General features: G+C 35.5%; 1 protein-coding gene across 1 annotated transcript in view; it reads left to right on the top strand.

The window, feature by feature from the left end:
- The window catches only part of LOC140165180 (replication factor C subunit 2-like), a 34,346-nt gene extending 10,778 nt beyond the window's left edge, over positions 1–23,568 (top strand). Inside the window, exons 2-8 of the mRNA XM_072188623.1 lie at positions 17,572–17,683; positions 18,121–18,227; positions 18,577–18,678; positions 19,406–19,664; positions 20,796–20,861; positions 21,966–22,160; positions 23,100–23,568. Coding sequence (XP_072044724.1) covers positions 17,572–17,683; positions 18,121–18,227; positions 18,577–18,678; positions 19,406–19,664; positions 20,796–20,861; positions 21,966–22,160; positions 23,100–23,213 — 955 coding nt within the window. The 3' untranslated portion in view covers positions 23,214–23,568. The remainder of the gene's footprint in view (positions 1–17,571; positions 17,684–18,120; positions 18,228–18,576; positions 18,679–19,405; positions 19,665–20,795; positions 20,862–21,965; positions 22,161–23,099) is intronic.
- Positions 23,569–24,514: the final 946 nt, after the last annotated feature.

Genomic DNA, 24,514 nt, shown 5'->3' with positions numbered 1-24,514 from the left:
TTCTGTGGCCACTAGATTTTCTTGGACCATAATAAATACACCGCCTTTTTTACTATGTGACCTGTCTCTTCTAAATGTGGTAAAACCTGGCGGGGTGATCTCAGGGGTAAGAATGGTACTATTAAGATGTGACTCGGTACCGATGATAACATCTGGTCTATGGATATCGATTAAAGTCTGGAGATCTGGGACTTTAGTGTAGAGTCCATCACAGTTAACTACAATAACTTTGATATTACGTGACTTGTTGTTGTTTTTGGTCTCTTTGCGTTTGGGAGTTTTGCTTTGTGTATCAGCTGTCTGACTCGGGGGTTCACCATTAACTCTTTTCCCTTTCTTCTGCTTGGAGCTCAGAGTAGGAGAGGAGGTTGCAAGGGGTGGACCTACAATCCCGGAAAAAATGTGTTCGAACACCCACTGTAATTCCCATGTTCATCTTAGTATAGCGCGCACGCTATATGAGTCACTGGAAACTAAGATTTATAATAGAGTTCTCTCAATGTTCATCTTAAGCATATCCCTCCCTTTCCCCACCAATCAATGTTGGGAGAAGATATGTGAAGATGAGCATATTGGGTATGCCAACATTGTACGGGGGTAGAAGGGGGACTATTTCCAATAAGGCCTTTAAAGTGTTCGAACAATATTTTCTGAGATTGTCTGAGGAATTCTAAAATCAGTGTTTGCTTTTTCACATTTGGGATCATAACTACAGATCCAGTAGAGCGATTTAAATGAAACTTGGACATGTTAGTTTATATATAATAAGGAACACATGCAATAAATAATATTACATTACATCTACAAATATTTCAGGGATCGGTCACTTTAAACATATATTTTCATCAAATTTTGAATAATTTAAGTCGAATAAGACGTAAAATACCTGATACATATCCCCAAACAGTTTAAAAACATAGCAATTTGAATAGCTAAAAAGTTGACAATGTTTTTGGACAATCATGGACCATCTTTTATATTTGCTATAACACTAAGGGCACCGTCAATCAAACATCACACGGATGTGGGGTGCAATTTGTCAATGCTATCTGCAGTAGATAGCAAAATAATGCAACGACATCTACCACCCTATGTCCAATGCATTGCCAAACTTCTCCTTCCAAACCAGTAATTCCTGACCCCACGAAAGTAAACTTCAAAGATTTCAAGCAAATAAAAATAAAAAGAAGTCATTAAAGACCCCCCACAAAAAATAACAATAAAAGATATAAGAAACAAAGAAACGAAACCAAAACAAAATAGGAAAGAAAATGCCAAAATTAAATAAAAGAAGATAAAACAAAAAATCTAAGTAAAAGGAAAATAATGCATTAAAAAAGAAGGAAGAATAAAAAGTGCAAATGTCACTTGCTGTTCAATATGTTTCAAGTTCAAGTCCAATTTCACATTAAAAGACACATGCGTAATGTATAGGACACATCAATCAATACTATTTTAACTAACATGGTCAATGATTGGTGTGCAAGTTCAGGGTTATTTCATGATTGTCATTATTTTTGATCGAAAAAAGAAAGAAAATATAAACAATTCAAAAATGTTGTTTTTCAGTTAAACAAACACCGATCATTATGAGAATTCTAGATAATGACCTTTATTATTAGGCCTATGCAATCTCAAATTGGCACATTTCATTAAACATGATTTATGCGTTGTCTCTTCAGTGGGTATAACTGTGTACACTGAAAGTGTGAAAGCCTATTCATGGTAAAGGTAAATCATTGCACATCTCCCCATTGAAAACACACATTATGCACGGTTGACCACAAAACATAAAGAATAATAGGATTTACTTTTCTATTATATGGTGAATCGTTGGAAATGCGTGCTTGTCTATGTGTGTAAATCGTTATGATTCACCATTTGACCATCCTAACCATGGTGTATTTAAACTGTTTAATGAACACAATTTCACACATTAGGCTGATTTTCTTAAATGTTGGTCAAGTAATGTTTTTAAAAACAATAAATGTGCATAGCCTGTGCGTATCTCTCCCTTCCTATCACTCGCTCTCTCTCTCTCTCTCCCCCCCTCCAATTTATCACACAGTGGTAAATTTGTGACGCTTAAATACATAACATTAAATTTACTTAGTAATGTCTGTTTTTAGCTGAATATAAAATTTTAACACCTTCTCTAAATTAATTATACCACATGTACATATGTTCAAAAAACATGGCACATAAATAATTTAGGCCTGTATTTGTGTATACAAAACGCTATGTTAAATCTATACTAACAGAACGCTATCAAAATATTCATTGATTTCCTCCATATTTTGTGGGATGATAGCAAATTATGTTTCTAACAAGTGTGCCAAATTGCATTAAAATCGATGGCGTAACTGCAGAGTTATTGTCCAAAAACTAAAATCAGATGATTTTGCTAAGCAATTTTGTAGACAATCCCGGAAAAAATGTGTTCGAACACCCACTGTAATTCCCATGTTCATCTTAGTATAGCGCTTGCGCTATATGAGTCACTGGAAACTAAGATTTATAATAGAGTTCTCTCAATGTTCATCTTAAGCATATCCCTCCCTTTCCCCACCAATCAATGTTGGGAGAAGATATGTGAAGATGAGCATATTGGGTATGCCAACATTGTACGGGGGTAGAAGGGGGACTATTTCCAATAAGGCCTTTAAAGTGTTCGAACAATATTTTCTGAGATTGTCTGAGGAATTCTAAAATCAGTGTTTGCTTTTTCACATTTGGGATCATAACTACAGATCCAGTAGAGCGATTTAAATGAAACTTGGACATGTTAGTTTATATATAATAAGGAACACATGCAATAAATAATATTACATTACATCTACAAATATTTCAGGGATCGGTCACTTTAAACATATATTTTCATCAAATTTTGAATAATTTAAGTCGAATAAGACGTAAAATACCTGATACATATCCCCAAACAGTTTAAAACATAGCAATTTGAATAGCTAAAAAGTTGACAATGTTTTTGGACAATCATGGACCATCTTTTATATTTGCTATAACACTAAGGGCACCGTCAATCAAACATCACACGGATGTGGGGTGCAAATTTGTCAATGCTATCTGCAGTAGATAGCAAAATAATGCAACGACATCTACCACCCTATGTCCAATGCATTGCCAAACTTCTCCTTCCAAACCAGTAATTCCTGACCCCACGAAAGTAAACTTCAAAGATTTCAAGCAAATAAAAATAAAAAGAAGTCATTAAAGACCCCCCCACAAAAAAATAACAATAAAAGATATAAGAAACAAAGAAACGAAACCAAAACAAAATAGGAAAGAAAATGCCAAAATTAAATAAAAGAAGATAAAACAAAAAATCTAAGTAAAAGGAAAATAATGCATTAAAAAGAAGGAAGAATAAAAAGTGCAAATGTCACTTGCTGTTCAATATGTTTCAAGTTCAAGTCCAATTTCACATTAAAAGACACATGCGTAATGTATAGGACACATCAATCAATACTATTTTAACTAACATGGTCAATGATTGGTGTGCAAGTTCAGGGTTATTTCATGATTGTCATTATTTTTGATCGAAAAAAGAAAGAAAATATAAACAATTCAAAAATGTTGTTTTCAGTTAAACAAACACCGATCATTATGAGAATTCTAGATAATGACCTTTATTATTAGGCCTATGCAATCTCAAATTGGCACATTTTCATTAAACATGATTTGCGTTGTCTCTTCAGTGGGTAGGGGTGTGTACACTGAAAGTGTGAAAGCCTATTCATGGTAAAGGTAAATCATTGCACATCTCCCCATTGAAAACACACATTATGCACGGTTGACCACAAAACATAAAGAATAATAGGATTTACTTTTCTATTATATGGTGAATCGTTGGAAATGCGTGCTTGTCTATGTGTGTAAATCGTTATGATTCACCATTTGACCATCCTAACCATGGTGTATTTAAACTGTTTAATGAACACAATTTCACACATTAGGCTGATTTTCTTAAATGTTGGTCAAGTAATGTTTTTAAAAACAATAAATGTGCATAGCCTGTGCGTATCTCTCCCTTCCTATCACTCGCTCTCTCTCTCTCTCTCGTCCCCCCCCCCCTCCAATTTATCACACAGTGGTAAATTTGTGACGCTTAAATACATATCATTAAATTTATGACTAATGTCTGTTTTTAGCTGAATATAAAATTTTAACACCTTCTCTAAATTAATTATACCACATGTACATATGTTCAAAAAACATGGCACATAAATAATTTAGGCCTGTATTTGTGTACATACAAAACGCTATGTTAAATCTATACTAACAGAACGCTATCAAAATATTCATTGATTTCCTCCATATTTTGTGGGATGATAGCAAATTATGTTTCTAACAAGTGTGCCAAATTGCATTAAAATCGATGGCGTAACTGCAGAGTTATTGTCCAAAAACTAAAATCAGATGATTTTGCTAAGCAATTTTGTAGACAATCCCGGAAAAAATGTGTTCGAACACCCACTGTAATTCCCATGTTCATCTTAGTATAGCGCATACGCTATATGAGTCACTGGAAACTAAGATTTATAATAGAGTTCTCTCAATGTTCATCTTAAGCATATCCCTCCCCTTTCCCCACCAATCAATGTTGGGAGAAGATATGTGAAGATGAGCATATTGGGTATGCCAACATTGTACGGGGTAGAAGGGGACTATTTCCAATAAGGCCTTTAAAGTGTTCGAACAATATTTTCTGAGATTGTCTGAGGAATTCTAAAATCAGTGTTTGCTTTTTCACATTTGGGATCATAACTACAGATCCAGTAGAGCGATTTAAATGAAACTTGGACATGTTAGTTTATATATAATAAGGAACACATGCAATAAATAATATTACATTACATCTACAAATATTTCAGGGATCGGTCACTTTAAACATATATTTTCATCAAATTTTGAATAATTTAAGTCGAATAAGACGTAAAATACCTGATACATATCCCCAAACAGTTTAAAACATAGCAATTTGAATAGCTAAAAAGTTGACAATGTTTTGGACAATCATGGACCATCTTTTATATTTGCTATAACACTAAGGGCACCGTCAATCAAACATCACACGGATGTGGGTGCAATTTGTCAATGCTATCTGCAGTAGATAGCAAAATAATGCAACGACATCTACCACCCTATGTCCAATGCATTGCCAAACTTCTCCTTCCAAACCAGTAATTCCTGACCCCACGAAAGTAAACTTCAAAGATTTCAAGCAAATAAAAATAAAAAGAAGTCATTAAAGACCCCCCAAAAAAAAAAAATAACAATAAAAGATATAAGAAACAAAGAAACGAAACCAAAACAAAATAGGAAAGAAAATGCCAAAATTAAATAAAAGAAGATAAAACAAAAAATCTAAGTAAAAGGAAAATAATGCATTAAAAAAGAAGGAAGAATAAAAAGTGCAAATGTCACTTGCTGTTCAATATGTTTCAAGTTCAAGTCCAATTTCACATTAAAAGACACATGCGTAATGTATAGGACACATCAATCAATACTATTTTAACTAACATGGTCAATGATTGGTGTGCAAGTTCAGGGTTATTTCATGATTGTCATTATTTTTGATCGAAAAAAGAAAGAAAATATAAACAATTCAAAAATGTTGTTTTTCAGTTAAACAAACACCGATCATTATGAGAATTCTAGATAATGACCTTTATTATTAGGCCTATGCAATCTCAAATTGGCACATTTCATTAAACATGATTTGCGTTGTCTCTTCAGTGGGTATAACTGTGTACACTGAAAGTGTGAAAGCCTATTCATGGTAAAGGTAAATCATTGCACATCTCCCCATTGAAAACACACATTATGCACGGTTGACCACAAAACATAAAGAATAATAGGATTTACTTTTCTATTATATGGTGAATCGTTGGAAATGCGTGCTTGTCTATGTGTGTAAATCGTTATGATTCACCATTTGACCATCCTAACCATGGTGTATTTAAACTGTTTAATGAACACAATTTCACACATTAGGCTGATTTTCTTAAATGTTGGTCAAGTAATGTTTTTAAAAACAATAAATGTGCATAGCCTGTGCGTATCTCTCCCTTCCTATCACTCGCTCTCTCTCTCTCTCTCCCCCCCTCCAATTTATCACACAGTGGTAAATTTGTGACGCTTAAATACATAACATTAAATTCTGAGTAATGTCTGTTTTAGCTGAATATAAAATTTTAACACCTTCTCTAAATTAATTATACCACATGTACATATGTTCAAAAACATGGCACATAAATAATTTAGGCCTGTATTATTTGTGTATACAAAACGCTATGTTAAATCTATACTAACAGAACGCTATCAAAATATTCATTGATTTCCTCCATATTTTGTGGGATGATAGCAAATTATGTTTCTAACAAGTGTGCCAAATTGCATTAAAATCGATGGCGTAACTGCAGAGTTATTGTCCAAAAACTAAAATCAGATGATTTTGCTAAGCAATTTTGTAGACAATCCCGGAAAAATGTGTTCGAACACCCACTGTAATTCCCATGTTCATCTTAGTATAGCGCCGCACGCTATATGAGTCACTGGAAACTAAGATTTATAATAGAGTTCTCGCAATGTTCATCTTAAGCATAGACCCGCCCCTTTCCCCACCAATCAATGTTGGGAGAAGATATGTGAAGATGAGCATATTGGGTATGCCAACATTGTACGGGGTAGAAGGGGGACTATTTCCAATAAGGCCTTTAAAGTGTTCGAACAATATTTTCTGAGATTGTCTGAGGAATTCTAAAATCAGTGTTTGCTTTTTTCACATTTGGGATCATAACTACAGATCCAGTAGAGCGATTTAAATGAAACTTGGACATGTTAGTTTATATATAATAAGGAACACATGCAATAAATAATATTACATTACATCTACAAATATTTCAGGGATCGGTCACTTTAAACATATATTTTCATCAAATTTTGAATAATTTAAGTCGAATAAGACGTAAAATACCTGATACATATCCCCAAACAGTTTAAAACATAGCAATTTGAATAGCTAAAAAGTTGACAATGTTTTTGGACAATCATGGACCATCTTTTATATTTGCTATAACACTAAGGGCACCGTCAATCAAACATCACACGGATGTGGGGAGCAAAGTTGTCAATGCTATCTGCAGTAGATAGCAAAATAATGCAACGACATCTACCACCCTATGTCCAATGCATTGCCAAACTTCTCCTTCCAAACCAGTAATTCCTGACCCCGAAAAAGTAAACTTCAAAGATTTCAAGCAAATAAAAATAAAAAGAAGTCATTAAAGACCCCCCACAAAAAATAACAATAAAAGATATAAGAAACAAAGAAACGAAACCAAAACAAAATAGGAAAGAAAATGCCAAAATTAAATAAAAGAAGATAAAACAAAAAATCTAAGTAAAAGGAAAATAATGCATTAAAAAAGAAGGAAGAATAAAAGTGCAAATGTCACTTGCTGTTCAATATGTTTCAAGTTCAAGTCCAATTTCACATTAAAAGACACATGCGTAATGTATAGGACACATCAATCAATACTATTTTAACTAACATGGTCAATGATTGGTGTGCAAGTTCAGGGTTATTTCATGATTGTCATTATTTTTGATTGAAAAAGAAAGAAAATATAAACAATTCAAAAATGTTGTTTTTCAGTTAAACAAACACCGATCATTATGAGAATTCTAGATAATGACCTTTATTATTAGGCCTATGCAATCTCAAATTGGCACATTTCATTAAACATGATTTGCGTTGTCTCTTCAGTGGGTATAAAGGCTGGTTCAAAGTGAATATTCGACGGTGCATATTCGACTTCGAATCCGAATTGGGCGTCACAATATATGCGGCTTCGAGTATAAAACTATGAACCGGAGAAAGATATATTTCTACAGTTCATAGCGTTGCCCGACTGTTAACAAGTATTGCCCGTTGACCAAGGTAAGCAAAATTTAGAGAATTTCTTTAACGAAGTTAATAAAATCATACCATTGAACTATTGTCATGATTTAATGTCTGTATAAACATGATAAATGGGTTTAAATAGGAGCAGTGGCGTAACCAGTGGGGGCCGGGTGCAAGCTGCCCCCCGGACACACAAAAACCTGGAAGAAGAGTCAAAAATTGGGAAGAGGGAAAGAGAGAAAAGAGGAAAGAAAAAGAGGGAAGAGAAAGGGGAAAGAAGAGAAAAAATGGGAAGGGAGAAGAGAAAAAAGGAAAAAAAGAGGGAAGAGAAAGGGGAAAAAAGAAAAGAAAAGAGAGGGAAGAAAAGGGGAAGAGAGAAGAGAAAAGGGGAAGGGACTCAAGGGAGAAGAGAAAAGGGAAAGAAAGAGAGAAGAAGATCTATAGGCCTACTACTTTCATTGTGAAATGTGTACTCTGAAACACTGATATTTTCTAATATGCAAAAAACCAGGAGCTTCATGGCGCTCAGCCCCCTTGACCCCGCCTGGGCTTTGCCCCTGGACCCCACCGACTCCACCCGTTTAACGCTTAGTGGCAAGCGGCGTTTTCTCGAATATAAATACTAAAACTTTTGATCAGAAATTGGGAAATTTTTCAATCTTGCCCCGGAAGGTCAGGTCTGGTTACGCCCCTGACCTGAATAGGAGTCAAAAAGATTTGCTTTTCAAGGCATTTACGACCTGCCTGTAACAGGCGCGGAGGTTGACCCATACCTTCTTGTAGGTTTCAACTGCAAAGCAAATCAAGAAATGAATGAGTAATAGATAAATAAATATATAAATAAAATAAATAAATAAATAAATGAAAAATAAATAAATAAGTCAATAAATAAATAAATAATTAAAAAATTTAATAATAATAAATAAATAAATAAATAAATATATAAATATATATAAATAAATAAATAATTAAATAAATTAATTAATTAATTAATTAATTAATTAATTAATAAATAAATAAATAAATAAATAAATAAATAAATATAAATAAATAAATAAATAAATAAATAAATAAATAAATAAATAAATATCATAAGATATGATTGAAGCGACGACAAATATGACAGCCCTCACAAGTGTTATATACGAGACCACCCACGGTGACCCACCAAATATATATCTGTCGAGTTCAACAAAATTCAACTCCCACAAATATATTTCCGGTGAATACTTTTTTCATTGGCTGATATCCACTTGAGATCGGTATCATCAAAGTAGTATTGCTCTCATTTCATGATTCATTGAGCAATCAATTTTGGCATTCGACGAAATACGCGTCAAAAGATAAAAAGTCTCGTTCGAACTTGTGTAGGCCTACATTGCTAGGGCCTAAGTGTGTTTTAATGCCTGATTCACAAATTATAGAAATAAACAAGAATTTATTTTAAAAGAACACGCAATGATAGGGTACCAACCCTCGTGGTTTTGGTTGTTCTGCATAGTTTATGAAGATATTCATTGCAAAGCGCTATATATCCATTCCTACATATTACTTATTTTGCCCTCTTAATTATTAATTATAATTATGAATTTGACTGATAACAACGCATTACATCTTTATTCTGAAAAAAAAAAAAAAAATGGGTGAACTTCCATGGCAAACGCATTTTTATATCAATAACCAATGATTTACCACCCTGGACCCTCACACGTCCTCTGCCAGGGGCAGATGCATATGGGGACCTAGAACTGGGGCCAAACATTATTTATGTAAAACCGGGGTGGAGGCATAAATCTGAATTTGGAGTTAGACTTTTTTCTGCATCAGTCGATTTAAATAGAGCTACGTTAATATGGAAACATTCACTTGTACATTTAGGTTATGTTTGTAAGCCTAAATATCATATTATTTGCATAAAACATTACTAATCATATAAAAATGGGTACTCTTGTACCGCACTAATAAGGGGGCACACCACTAAATCAATGCGCCATTTGTGTAACCCTAATGAGTTCGGTAAAATACAGAAACTATTTGAGGTATTTTCGGGCTGGTCTTTAGACTTATTAATCAAAAGAGTGAAGAATTAAAGAATAAATAAAAGTGGAAAGCCTATACATAAATTTGAGTCACCAAAAAGTAGCATTTTTATAATTATTGAGAAAATAGGTCCATGAATTAAAAAATGGCAGAATCGGGTTTGCAGTCTTGAGACTGAGAGCATGTCAAAAACAGTGAGGGCGCTGTTCAGCGCCTCAGAAGCGGAAAAGCGAGGTGGAAGGACCCCTATACATTGAAACATATGTTAAACTTTCATCGATTTACAATCGACTGGTCATCATAAAAAATTTAAACGAGCCCAAAAGGCCTCAAAATGAGCAAAGAAAACCGGTGTTTTTTACACGTATTTCAATGGGAAGATTATTTAGTGGTGTGCGCCCAAAGCATTTTCTTTCAGTTCGTTATCAGCCATGTTGGAACTATCCAGGCGTAGTTGACAACTGGGCAGGTTAAGGGATGGGGTATGAACGTTTGGACAGTAGGTCTATTTATTGTGGGACATTGGAGCACATCAGACATATCGAATAGGATTCAGAATACGAAGAATGTCCTTCTGATATCAAATAATTTTGATTTTTTGAAATTCGCAATGAAATACACATTTTATGGCAAATGATTAAAAATTGATATTTTTGATATTTAACAGTAACTTAATAAATCTGATGATTTATACTTATAGTGTATGTAGGTGGGATGAAAAGCCGACAATCAATTGACAATTTTGACCTTACGTATTGAAGATATGGATTTCCCCCCCCCCCCAAAAAAATAGGTCTTTTTGGGAAAAAAATCCATACCTTCAATATGAAAGGGCAAAATTTTCAATTGATCGCCGGCTTTTCCTCCCAACTACATACACTTTAAGAAAATATCATTAGATTTATAATATTTACTTCGAGGACTGTTATATATCAATATGTGAAAAATATCACATTCTAATAATTTGTCATAAAATTTGTATTATATCGTGAATTTCAAAAATGAAAATTATTTGATATCAGAAGACATTCTTCGTATTCATAATGTAATTCGATATGTCTGATGTGCTCTCATGTCCCACAAAAAATACTGTCGAAAACGCTCAAAACGCTCATTCCAGATCCTTTAATTTTCATTGGGGATTTTTGAAATCATCGTTCGTCGAACGATATTCAGGTGACCTCGAGCCTTTCATATAAATCAATAGTATCTCGCTATCAGTTGCGCGATATTTAATCTGGTTCAACTCATATTTTATTCGCTGCCGTATATATTTTGACGTCACAAAAAGTATTCGAAGCCGAATATTCGTCTTCGAATATGCACTATGAACCGACCCTAACTGTGTACACTGAAAGTGTGAAAGCCTATTCATGGTAAAGGTAAATCATTGCACATCTCCCCATTGAAAACACACATTATGCACGGTTGACCACAAAACATAAAGAATAATAGGATTTACTTTTCTATTATATGGTGAATCGTTGGAAATGCGTGCTTGTCTATGTGTGTAAATCGTTATGATTCACCATTTGACCATCCTAACCATGGTGTATTTAAACTGTTTAATGAACACAATTTCACACATTAGGCTGATTTTCTTAAATGTTGGTCAAGTAATGTTTTTAAAAACAATAAATGTGCATAGCCTGTGCGTATCTCTCCCATCCTATCACTCGCTCTCTCTCTCTCTCTCGTCCCCCCCCACCAATTTATCACACAGTGGTAAATTTGTGACGCTTAAATACATAACATTAAATTTACTGAGTAATGTCTGTTTTAGCTGAATATAAAATTTTAACACCTTCTCTAAATTAATTATACCACATGTATTTATGCTCAATAACATGGCACATAAATAATTTAGGCCTGTATTTGTGTATACAAAACGCTATGTTAAATCTATACTAACAGAACGCTATCAAAATATTCATTGATTTCCTCCATATTTTGTGGGATGATAGCAAATTATGTTTCTAACAAGTGTGCCAAATTGCATTAAAATCGATGGCGTAACTGCAGAGTTATTGTCCAAAAACTAAAATCAGATGATTTTGCTAAGCAATTTTGTAGACAATCCCGGAAAAAATGTGTTCGAACACCCACTGTAATTCCCATGTTCATCTTAGTATAGCGCGCACGCTATATTCGTCTCTGGAAACTAAGATTTATAATAGAGTTCTCTCAATGTTCATCTTAAGCATATCCCTCCCTTTCCCCACCAATCAATGTTGGGAGAAGATATGTGAAGATGAGCATATTGGGTATGCCAACATTGTACGGGGGTAGAAGGGGACTATTTCCAATAAGGCCTTTAAAGTGTTCGAACAATATTTTCTGAGATTGTAGCTCTTCTGGGTGGAACATAGCTGAATCGTCAAGGCTGCTGAAGGAGTTGGACAAAGACAATCCAGACAATGAGTGAAATATTGATGGACTAATATTAGGAAGACCACATTGGCAGCAGATCCACGAAATACTTGAGTGAGCATGGATTTCATACATCTCAATTGGCATTTCCATACACTCTATGTGATACCAGCCATTACACTGGTCACATTGCAGGCAGTTCTGGCCCCACTTGGCTGGTTTTTGGCAAACTAAGCACGGATACTTAATGGGGCGTGGCCCGGGATTGACTTCTGTGTCTCCAGCAAGGAGCAACAGGACCATAAAATATCCAGTTTTATCTCTGATGTTGAAATTAGTTTTTAGTTTCATTGGTTTGTAGCAAAGAGCACTGGTAGCATTAATGACCTTGTTGTACACTGACTCGGATTTGATGGTGGACACCGTCTGAGCGCAGTCATCATAATTTAGACCAGAGATCTTGATCCAGTAAGTAATTAAGTTTGGGCATGAAACTTTCTTCTAATAAAATGATGCAGTTTGATGGCAAATTTGAATTCACCTAGCATTAATAGATATTGATTTGTGTCTTTTCTTTTATTTTGAGTACGGTACTTTAATACTTTAGTAGTTATGATATTTTATTAAATCCCAATTGTGGCAGATATACGGATTACCAAAAACTCTGGCGGATGACCAGATTTCATGACCTGGTCATCCGCCGGATAACCTGATTTTTTTTTCGTACACTGGTTCTCAAGTTGTAATGTACATGTAGGAAGTGTCATGTACATGTAGAAAGGGTGTCTCCAGTGTTAATTGTTTTCATTATAATAAATATCGCAAAATATTGATATTGACAAAACAAACTGTTTGACCTCTGAGTCTGAACTCTCCACAACCACATAATTGCACAGTGCGGCGTCATCATGCATTATCGCTATATCTTCATGATCTACCTGTCAAAAATTGCCAAGATAGTAGGCCTATTAAAGCGAATCCACTCGCACTTCAATAGCCACGCATGGCGAGTTTGTTCAGGCTAAGCACCACCGGTTACGATAAAAAATTCTTCCCCATTACGAATGTGGCGTTTCTAAAATCACTAATTTTTACTACATCTGTGCATGCTCGACATTACGCAGTGCCTAGTTGCTAATCCCAAGAAAAATCAGAAAATTTGATTTGTTTTCAGTTGGTTTTCAATGCACTAACTGATCAATGTAAATCCGTTGAGACATTTGGGGGGGTAGGGCCCCCTCTAAACTCCTGAACATTGGCAAAGAGCATCTCTCTCTTTTTTAACGAACTTCATTATCATGATAATAATAATGCTTAGAATGTTAGCTTCGAGATGACCTATGATTTTTAGGCCTACGATGCTTATTTTCTGCACAAAAAAAATGGTTTAGGTGGCTACGTAACAGCCAATTTGAACCTGGAACCATCCAAATTCAGCGTAACCTTAACGGACCATATTACCAAATCTACAAAACATCGAGAAAAGTACTCTGCACAAGTAACGACTCGTGAGACCAACTACGTAATAAGTAATAAGTGAGGTTAAGTATTTGATTTTCACTCACATTGTACTAAAAAGTGGTATTTTTTCATTCAAATTAAACATTTTGTCTTCATTTATGTGTCTTTTTTTCCTGCAAAATTGCTCTCCTGAGAGGGCCTCAATAGGGTTTTTACAGTGTAGAAGCCCTCTGGCTTCGGGGCTCCGCCCCTGGACTCCGCCCCTGGACTCCGCCGGGCTACGCCCCTGGACCCTGCCAGGGGCCCTTCAGCGGGCCCCTGGACCCCCGGTCGTGAGGGGCGAGAGCTTCACTCGCTACGCTCGTTCCGCTTCGCAAGTTTCCTCATTCAGGGAATTCCGTAATCACATGCCTGTCTGGGCAGTGGAAGTTCAATACACTCAGCTGCCATTGTCATATTCTTTCAAGTCAGTGTTCGATTGACCAGAAAAAAATTTTCTTGCATTTGTGCAGGTAACATTTAATCTATACTTGCACAAAGTGAAAGTAACTTGCACACTAAACCATATTCATAAAGTTTGTGCCATTAAACTAATCATCCTTTTTACAGATGAAAGTAAAAATTGGTGTCATTTTGTAAGGGATATAAATATAGTTTAAATTACTTCTTTGGTTCAGAGGCACATTGTATGTTTCTGACAACTAAAACTCTACATGCACTTGTGCTACCTGCACAGTCACCTGCATGTGCAGGCGTGCAGATCGAACAATGTTTCAAGTTTATTCAACACATAGGTTTAACTGCATTGATTTCGCTGGCTATAGAATATAATTTTAAAAATCAATACCGTACTTTGACTTTGACTAAAGAGTCATTCCATCTCAAGTCACCCAATACATGTAGGTACATTAACTCATAATAACTTCTCTACATCAGCTCAAATGCTATTTTGAACTCACAACATAATCTGGTACCTGAGCATGTACATCTATATAAATAAAAGGAAGTCGCTAAATCTTGTGCGCGAATAGACTCAGAGATGATTTCACTTTCAGCTCTGATTTATTCGTACATTGATCGGGTACATATTGCCATTAAACCATCTGAGGTTCATTTTTGCAAAAATTGATGGTAACTAAGAGAATAACATAAAAACTGTCGTGTTGCTATGCAAAATCGCATGCAGTGGCATTGTGGGTAATAAGGACAGTGTGAACCGCGTAATAATATCTCCATTAAAAACCATACATGAGCAACATTGCCCTGTTTTCTGCCAACTGCGAGGTGGCCAAGAAATGATTTCAGGCTATCTAGATGCACAACATCGCGTTTTTAATAATGATCTTACGAGCTTTTAGCCCCTCACGAGAGCTACGCACCCCATTTTCCACCACTGCACGAAGTTGGCAGCCAAGAGATTAAGGCTACGTCGCGTGAATTTTATTATTTATTCTAGGCCTATAATGAATCGTCGTTTAGTTTTACAGCCACATTCATACGGGAGATTGAGGAATATACGGGGAACGCATTGCACTTTATTTGGTTGAAAACGGTCAAGACCAAGAATTGGCCTCAAAATCAGTGAAAATATGGTTAAAACCGGGTTTTCCCGGGATTTTTGTTGTCAAAACTCAGTGGTAGCGCGTACCGTAACTAACTGGCAGCAGGGGTTGGCGTTAGTACGTCGGCGTACTGAGCAATGTGACGCCGACGTATACGGGTGCATAATATGCACAGACCAACTTTCCGTGCCAGAGAAATAGAAAAGAAAAGAAAGGAAGACAAAACTGAAAAGGTATAGGCCTATGGATGGGTCGGGTTGTGGATTATATGCATGGTACTGGATTCGGTTAAGAGATTACCCGCCAAGATGATAAAAATCGTGAGGATACGAGAGGAAAGAAGGAAGCTAAAAATGAAAGAATAAATAAATAAATAAATAAATAAATAACGTTAAAAAAAACCTAAAATAATGAGAACAGAATTAAATAGATAAAATTCAAACGGGAAATCACAAGCTAAGCAGGAAATATGAAAAATGGGAACAAAATGTAGAAAAAAAGCCAAAACTTAAAGGAGAAATGAAAGAAATGGTAGATTTATAAAATAATGCATGGGAACGGGGCTCAATAAATGAATAACATGGAAACAGAAATCACGAGCTAAGCAGCATGGGAACAAAATAGACCTATGCAAAAGAAACTGAAGAGAAAGAAAGGAGCTAAATGAATAGAAAAAAAAAGAAGAAAAAAAAAAGGTAGGCCTACGGGTAGGCCTATTATACAGGTTATGATTACAGTAACTAAATGAAGCGGGAGCAAACTAAAGAGGGAAAGAAAGAAACTAATCAGGAAAATTAAGGGAAAAAAGAAGTTAAAATTAGAAACTAATCACGAAAAATAAGAAAAATAAATAACAACTGAAGGAAGCGGAAATCACAAGCTAAGCAGCTGATAAAAATGAAGCTATAAAGGGAAACGATATAAGAAAGGATAGATTTAGAAAATAATGGGAATGGGGTTAGGCCTAGATAGATAAATAACATGGAAACGGAAAATCACAAGCTAAATAGCATTTTGTTTTAATGGAAACAAACTAGGCCCGTGCAGAATAAACTGAAAAGAAAATGGAAATGCAAGAAGGGACAGGTTTAGAAAAATAAAATTTACCTTTCAATGATTCTACCTTTTCAGTAATTCCTCCTGTTTTAGTGATCGCTCCCATTTACTCATCTAGCGGAGACCCGCGCACAACGCGGGTATCCCGCTAGTTATACATATTTCTATTACCTCTACGACCCATTATTCAAAATCGCGCACTGTGATTTGTTAAAACGCGTCATGTGAGAGCCCATTATTCTGCAATAATGGGTCAAGGGCTGTCGCGTCCAATATTTCCGCGATACTCGCTGTCACTTACGCGTACGCGCTCCACCTTGAAGTAAACAACTTAAAATTGTTGTGCCAAAAAATGATATTTTCTCTTTAAATCGCACTATTTTCTGGTAATAGAATAGAAATAAAGGGTGCAGCATTATCATTTACACGTAAATAATGTGTCCTCGGCAGTAAAAACGTTTCAATAATGGGTTTGGCTGCGCCTCACCCATTATTTACGTTTTTACTGCCTCGGACACATTATTTGGGTGTAAAAGATAATGCATTACCCTTTATTTCTTAAAGCTTGGCTTGCTTTGAGTGTCAGTGTGGTGTTTTCGTCTGTGGAGTTACCAGTGACATTCACGCATAAAGCGGTGCACCTGAAACAGGGGGTGGGAAGTCCAGAATTGATTGATTGTTGGCTGGTCACCCTCTCAGATTTTGTTTTAAATCAATTGACAATGCCCTATGGGTCAAATGAACACATTTCAAACAGTAGGTCTCAACTCTGTGTCATTTTTGAGTTATGGCTTGTTGAATATTTTAATTTATGTTTTTGTACGCAATTTGTCCACTTCCCATTGAAATACACACAAAATTTGATTTTGCTATTATTTTTTTACAAAGTTTGGTAAAGTTGTACATTTTATTAATTACTTTTGTTTCATTGAACAGCTACCAAAGAGATTAGGGGTCGGGTTTATGTTGTGTTTTTAGATTTGCATCAGGCCTAACAAAATAATGCTTTGTTTCCTGAAACATGATGAAAAAAAGAGAGTTGGTCCATGTAGGTAGGAAAAAATTTAATTTGTGAAAAATTTTTATATATCAATTCTAAAAAAAGTAAATTTTTCTTATCCATTTGGTTTGTCCATTTTATTTCTTGCTTTGTAGGGTTGAGAAGTACAGACCAACTTTGCTATCAGATGTTGTCGGAAATGAAGAAACTATCAGCAGGCTGGGTGTGTTTGCCAAAGAAGGAAATGTACCAAATATCATTATTGCTGTGAGTTATCAGCTTCTTTTTTGTTGAAATTGAAATTTGTTTTTAAAATATAATTTGCAAATATTTGTAGATTTGTTTTAGATTTTCCAAGCTTTTGGTGATCTTTTGGCCATTTTACATTTAAAAATCCAGACTAAGTCCATCCAAGGGACTCCCTTTTAAGGAGAGAGGGATCTCTAGACTGTTTTCCCTAAATCTGATATAGAAGAATGATTTTAGCGCTCCTTAGTTGACCATTCTTTCCGTACATTCTATTGTATAATGCTCTGAACAGCTCTCCTTGAAGGAGCTATCAGCTAAATAATGCTCTCCTGCAAATTCTAAAAGACAAGTGTCCTTGCTATCCATCTGTTTGCTTGCCTGTCATCCGATCAGTACATGTACATTTTCACGGCCACACTGCATGCAATGATATTTCTGTGATTCTTATCTTTCAGGGTCCACCAGGAACAGGAAAAACAACAAGTATTCTCTGCCTAGCGAGGGCGCTCTTGGGACCATCTTATAAAGAAGCAGTATTAGAAATGAATGCATCAAATGACAGGTAATTCAGGGTCGCCAAATAAAAGAAAAAACATGGTTGTCAACTCAAAGATAATAATACCTTACTTTTGAAGATTTTTCTCACTTGACGCATTGTTACATTGATTAAGTGATAACACATAGCCCAAATTAGACGACTTTAGAGTGTCTTTTCCTTTTCGGCGGATCCAGATCCAGAGTCAAGCTAGTTAGAATTAGTCCACTGTGTTTGACAATACTATAAGACATCTAAAACATTATATTTTCCATGCGTTTTTTTTTTCTTCAAGCAATCGGATGTCTCACCGCGTTTCAGCCGTAATTCTCTCTCTTGTTCAAAGAACTTTTGTTTGCATTTTTGTTGTTGACAGGGGTATTGATATTGTGAGGAATAAGATCAAGATGTTTGCTCAGAAGAAAGTCACATTACCAAAAGGACGGCATAAAATCATCATCTTGGATGAGGCAGACAGGTGAGCTCATTTTAACTGTTCCATTTAAAGTCCACACTCCTTTTGTGAAAGATTTTACAAACATCTTTCACAGGGGGTGTATGAATTTCATATGGAATGAACACATTAGGCAGAACCAAGTATGCTAGACCTTTGATATTTTCAGTATATGATAGCCTTGTGTTTGTACATAAGGGAATAATTATAGTAATCCAATTTTCAAAAATGTCTCCTTAGGCCTCCCAGATGTGACATATAGAGGGCACGGTGGTGAGGAAGTGGGTTTGTATCCCCATGGCGCCAACATATTGTGCACTTAGGCAGGGCTCATCACCTCTATTACCTGTCCCCAACCAGGTGTACAAGTGGGTACCGGATTTATTCAGTGCCGGGATGGTAACAGACTGTATGTGAAGAAGGTGTAGCAACCCCCGCCCCGAAAAAAACCATTTAATGCAGGAGTCTGGCCCAATAGCACTCTGGCCTATGATCGAAAATATGTGATACTGTTCCACTATTTCACCCCTGATATGAGCAATGCAGGGCTAATCCATTTAAAATCCATACACCCATATGGAAGACATGACCTTAATATAGAGGGTGTAGATTTCAAATGGAGTCAGCCATTCAGGTAACCCCATTTGAAATTTACACCCCCTTGTGTGGAAGCTTTTAAAAGTTATGTCATCCATAGGGGTGTATGAATTTCAACTGGAGTAGTCCATTTTGTTCTATTTTCATGATTCAGTATGACCAGTGGAGCTCAACAAGCCATGAGAAGAACAATGGAAATCTACTCCAAGACAACCAGGTTTGCCCTGGCGTGCAATGCATCTGACAAAATCATTGAACCCATCCAATCACGATGCGCTGTCTTACGATATTCCAAACTCACCGACAAACAGCTGCTGAAGCGATTACTTGAAGTATGTGAGATGGAGAGTGTAGATCATACTGATGATGGTTTAGAAGCAATCATATACACAGCACAAGGAGATATGAGACAGGTTAGTAGCATACAAATATTGATGGCAATGAGGAATGTGGTTAAAGTTATAGGCTCAAGGTGATCTCAAAACCATGCTATGACCCAAGACACAGCCGAGAGTCATAGCATGGTTTTGAAATCACCACGGACCTATAATTTTAACCATGACCCAAATAAAGCAGTCAATATTTGTTTTCTATACCTCATTAATATAGATTTTTGTCATCTGAGTGGTTAAAAGGCCTATTTTATTGCTCATATAGGTAAGCACCGGGAGAATTTAAAGATTTTTTAAAAATATCCATTTTTAAAGTATTAATTTTCCAAAAAACTTCAGTTTTCACTAAAATTGAAAGAAATGGCAATCTGCAATATAATCCATGCAGAAATTGAACCACACCGGGGAAAAATATTTCAGAGAAAAAAAGGAGAACAAATATTTAATAACTTTAAAAAATGCAACTATTCCCCAGTTAAACTTTTTGAATATTATGGCCAAATCGCGAATTTTCCAAAACTGCAGTTAAAAATTTGCTCTCAAAAATCACACATTTTCCCGGTGCTTACTGATAGGCCATGGAAAAGTTTACAAAGAAAGTTTTTAGTTATAAACCATTCGCATTAATGACAATGACAACTGAGATGTTGTCATTGGACATCAACACATGTCACGCCGATCGTACATCGTTTAGCAAACATCATTTCTGCGCATTGCATGTCGGTGTGACGTTAAATGATGACATCTCAGGTGTACTCGCAAAGGCTTCATATCATATCATATCATTTTATTTGCCAGCAAAAAGACACATATACATATAAAATATTGCACAATATCAAAATTACACATAAATATATAAATTACACATGCAAAGATATAAAAATGTAAGCCATGGAAGGTCATAAAGCAAGAAATTGAAATTGAATTGACCCATGTTGGAGAAAATAGAGAGATGACATGCCTTAACCAGGAACAATTTAAACAAAGGACAAGAGAACCCCTGGCAGGGATAGCCAGATAGTGACAAAGTCACTTTCAAAGTGGCTAAACCTAATTGATTCCCACAAGAACACATTCTTATGGGATTTATCGAAAAGGTGAATAGGGAATATCACTGATTAATGGGATTTACTCTTCTCTTGTCTTATACAGGCTGTCAACAATCTACAGTCCACACATTCAGGTTTTGGAGTGGTCAATAGTGAAAATGTATTCAAGGTAAGATATTGGGCTATTCCAGATGAAATCCATACACTGCCTATGGAAGATTTGATCTTAATCACAAACACAGGGTGTGTAGATTTCAAATGGAGTCACCCATTCAGGTAACTCTATTGATATTTACACTCCTGTGTGAAAGATGAAGGTCATATCTTCCATAGGGGGTGTATGGATTTCAACTGGAAAAGCCCATACAGAATAGCAACATTTTTAAATTTTCAAATCATGGGGCACTGAACAGAAAGGGGGCTTCCACGACCGGAAATGCAACATCGATATAGTACCTTAGAAAACATAAAATTTAGAACCATGCCCATTTCCACCAAAATGTGTGAATGACATAATTGTAGGATGATATGTAAAAGCTGAAATGTTCTTGTTTCCCATGGATGTGAAAAAATTAACTTGACTTTTGTGATGCATAAGCTATCAGACAGTGCAATGCATCGAAAACCAGATTTTGAGAGGTGAAAAGCTTTAAAAAATATAGGACAGGTTGAAAATAAAGTGGAATTTGAAAAACCTTCTTTGGTGATATATGTGTACAAAAAGATATATTAAACTTAAAGAGTGTTGCTCCATCGCCAAACAGTTTAAGGTGGTAATAAACCCCCTGATAAATTTTGTGACTAATTTTGCATTTTTCTCAAAAAATAACTACACACTGGTAACAAAAGTTATAATTATAGGGGCAAGGAATCCAATTACTTCACTGAAATTTCAGTGATTCAAGACAAGTGGTTAATTATGTTAAGAAATGAGGTACATTCTAGCGGTACTGCTTGTCTTCAGTCACTTAAATTCCAGTGTAATAACTGGATTCCTTGCCCCTATAATATACATAACTTTTGTTACCAGTGTGTTATTACTTTTTGAGAAAAATGCAAATATAGTCATAAATTTATCAAGGGTGTAGTACCACCTTAAATAATACCATCAATTGGATGGACTTGGTAATAGCTTGTTCTTTTAAGGCTTCGGCGCACATACATGTATTTCATGGGGAATTTTACTGTTCAGTGCCCCCTTAATCAACAACATTAAAAAAATCAGACCATTGTAACTAGGCTGACATTCCTTCCACATATTTTGTTTTCCCAGGTTTGTGATGAGCCACATCCACTATTAATCAAAGATATGTTAGGACATTGTCTCCAGGCTGACATTGATAAGGCTTTCGAAGTCATGCAGCATATGTGGCGTATGGGATACTCCCCAGAAGACATCATAGGAAACATGTTCAGAGTTTGCAAGACTTTTCAGATGGCAGAGTACCTTAAACTAGAATTTATCAAGGTAAGATATTCAGTAGTCACTGATTAACCCCCGGTACACTACTGGTCGTCTAACAGCATTTGTGATTGGTTGATAACTTGAAATGCTCATTTCAATTGCCAATTATAACTAGGGTTTAAACTATCTATGGTCAAATTGCATTTGCAGATGATCCTATATTAATACCCTCCTAGTCCTTGATTGGTTCAGTAGTGCTTTTAAAAGAAAAATGTACCCGAATTCAAAAGTTGCAATTTACAGTGATCAATAGTTATTACCCAAACATTGTGGCACGTAAAACCCACCTTAATCTTCTGCGTTGACTTCAAGTCAATGCAAATAGCTGCAACTTTTAAATATGGGTCTCTTCTTTAAAAACACTGCTATGATGTTAATATTGAACGAAATTTTACAAATGGGGTATCAAAATGCGCGGAAATAAATTGGTTCAGAAGCTATAGGTGTATTTATTATTAGTAGTAGTAGTATTAGTATTAGTATTGATTTTATAACAGCTGTGTTACTTTTTGTGCAGTCTTTATAAGAATCACATACAAAATACAAACTAAAATACAGTTACAGTTCTAGTTTGATAAAATAAAATAAATGGTACATCAAGATTGCAGAACATGAAGTATAACGAAGTTACAAGCCGACACAAGTACCAAGGATAGCCCAAAAAGCCTGGGGGAAGCTTATTTCCATTTGGGTCCTTTACAAGCAAGGGAAAACATGAACAAAGTGCCATATAAAAACAAGAACAGAGGCAACAAATACAAGAAGTTTGTACAGTAATGTACACTCCTTCATTGCATTTATTATGTTGGTAAATTCAAATCATTTTTAAGTTGAAAGCTTGTTTTAACTGTTCATTATAAGAAATTGACTGTTAAATAGGCAAACAGTTAATGTATAGGTACTTCACTCAATATTTACATTTTCCCTCTTCTTTGTTTTCAGGAGATTGGATTCACTCATATGAGAATTGCAGAGGGAGTGAACTCACTTCTTCAACTTTCTGGACTCTTAGCAAGGTTATGTCAAAAATCAGCTCTTCCACCTGAAGAAGCCTAAGATGAAACTAAATGGGAAAGTCACTTATATGAGAATTCAGAGGGAGTGAACTCCTTCAACTCTCTGGACTCCTTGGAAGGTTACATGTTTGTTAAAAATCAGCTCTTCCACCTGATGAAACCTATGAAGAGACTTAATAGAATAATGGATCAAGGTTTCCTTAATATTTCAGACTTCAGCGGACATTTTCATTTTATACAAAAAGAACGGGCACCGACTAGTGAATTATTGAATGATGAATATAAACATGTATCCTTTTTGTGAAAAGGCTGCGTTTGAAAAAAGTGGTCATTGTGTGGCACTATAACCTCAGTTCTATATAAATTTTAGGCCAGATCTAGCCTAAAAAAACTCATCTTTTATTTGTCCAATTTTTACATAAATTGATTCAATATGTATTAAATATTTTGAATTAGAGAATAGGGGACCAGCACTTTAGTTCAAGATGGCAGATCAATGTTTGAAAGGTGATCAGCATCAACCACACAGCGCTGCACCATTGGTTCACTCTGTATGCTGCCTTCTATAGCTTACTTAATACGCTGCCATCAGCGTCAACCACACAGCGCTGCACCATTGGTTCACTCTGTATGCTGCCTTCAGCATCAACCACACAGCGCTGCACCATTGGTTCACTCTGTATATATGCTGCCTTCTATAGCTTACTTAATACGCTGCCATCTAGAGCTAAAGCGCTTGATCCCTTGTTCTCCAATTCAAAATAATTTATTCGTAAGATAAATTTATCAAAAAGACAAATCCGGTTCGGCTGTCTGCCGAATTCATAACAAATCAAATATAGCAAACAGGATTTCCAGGCTTTCAAGTGAGCTGATAAAAACACTGGGCATAAATTTGCTTTATTTTTGTACTTAATTTTAGTAAAACGCCAAAAACATAATGCGAGTAAACTAGAAAGATGACAAAACATTCCAGTATGGAAAAATTATTTGATATAAAGGTAGGCATTTCATGGGGGGATTAACAGAGAAAATCTGTCTTTTCTAAATCTATTTTTGCTTAAGTTATGTAAAAGTGTATATTTCTAGAAAGCAAATAAGCTGACAAATTGCATTGCTACATGTAGGGTGCTGGTCAGAGCCATGAAAACATGTGGCGGAGGGTCACACCTGCCTCCACATATGGCACATAACACAAGAAGTGGCAGTAGATGGATCTCATCTACTTCCCAGGTAGATTTTTTTCAGCCCCGACATTAAAGTTGCTGAAAAAAATTTGTGGAAAACAACAATTAAAGCAATATTATAACATTTTCAAACAAAATAGATTAGCATTTCTTT

Source organism: Amphiura filiformis, chromosome 11 (assembly GCF_039555335.1).
Source record: "Amphiura filiformis chromosome 11, Afil_fr2py, whole genome shotgun sequence".
Lineage (NCBI taxonomy): Eukaryota > Metazoa > Echinodermata > Ophiuroidea > Amphilepidida > Amphiuridae > Amphiura > Amphiura filiformis.
Note: the sequence above shows the minus strand (reverse complement) of the source record. Positions and strands in the feature narration are given on the sequence as shown.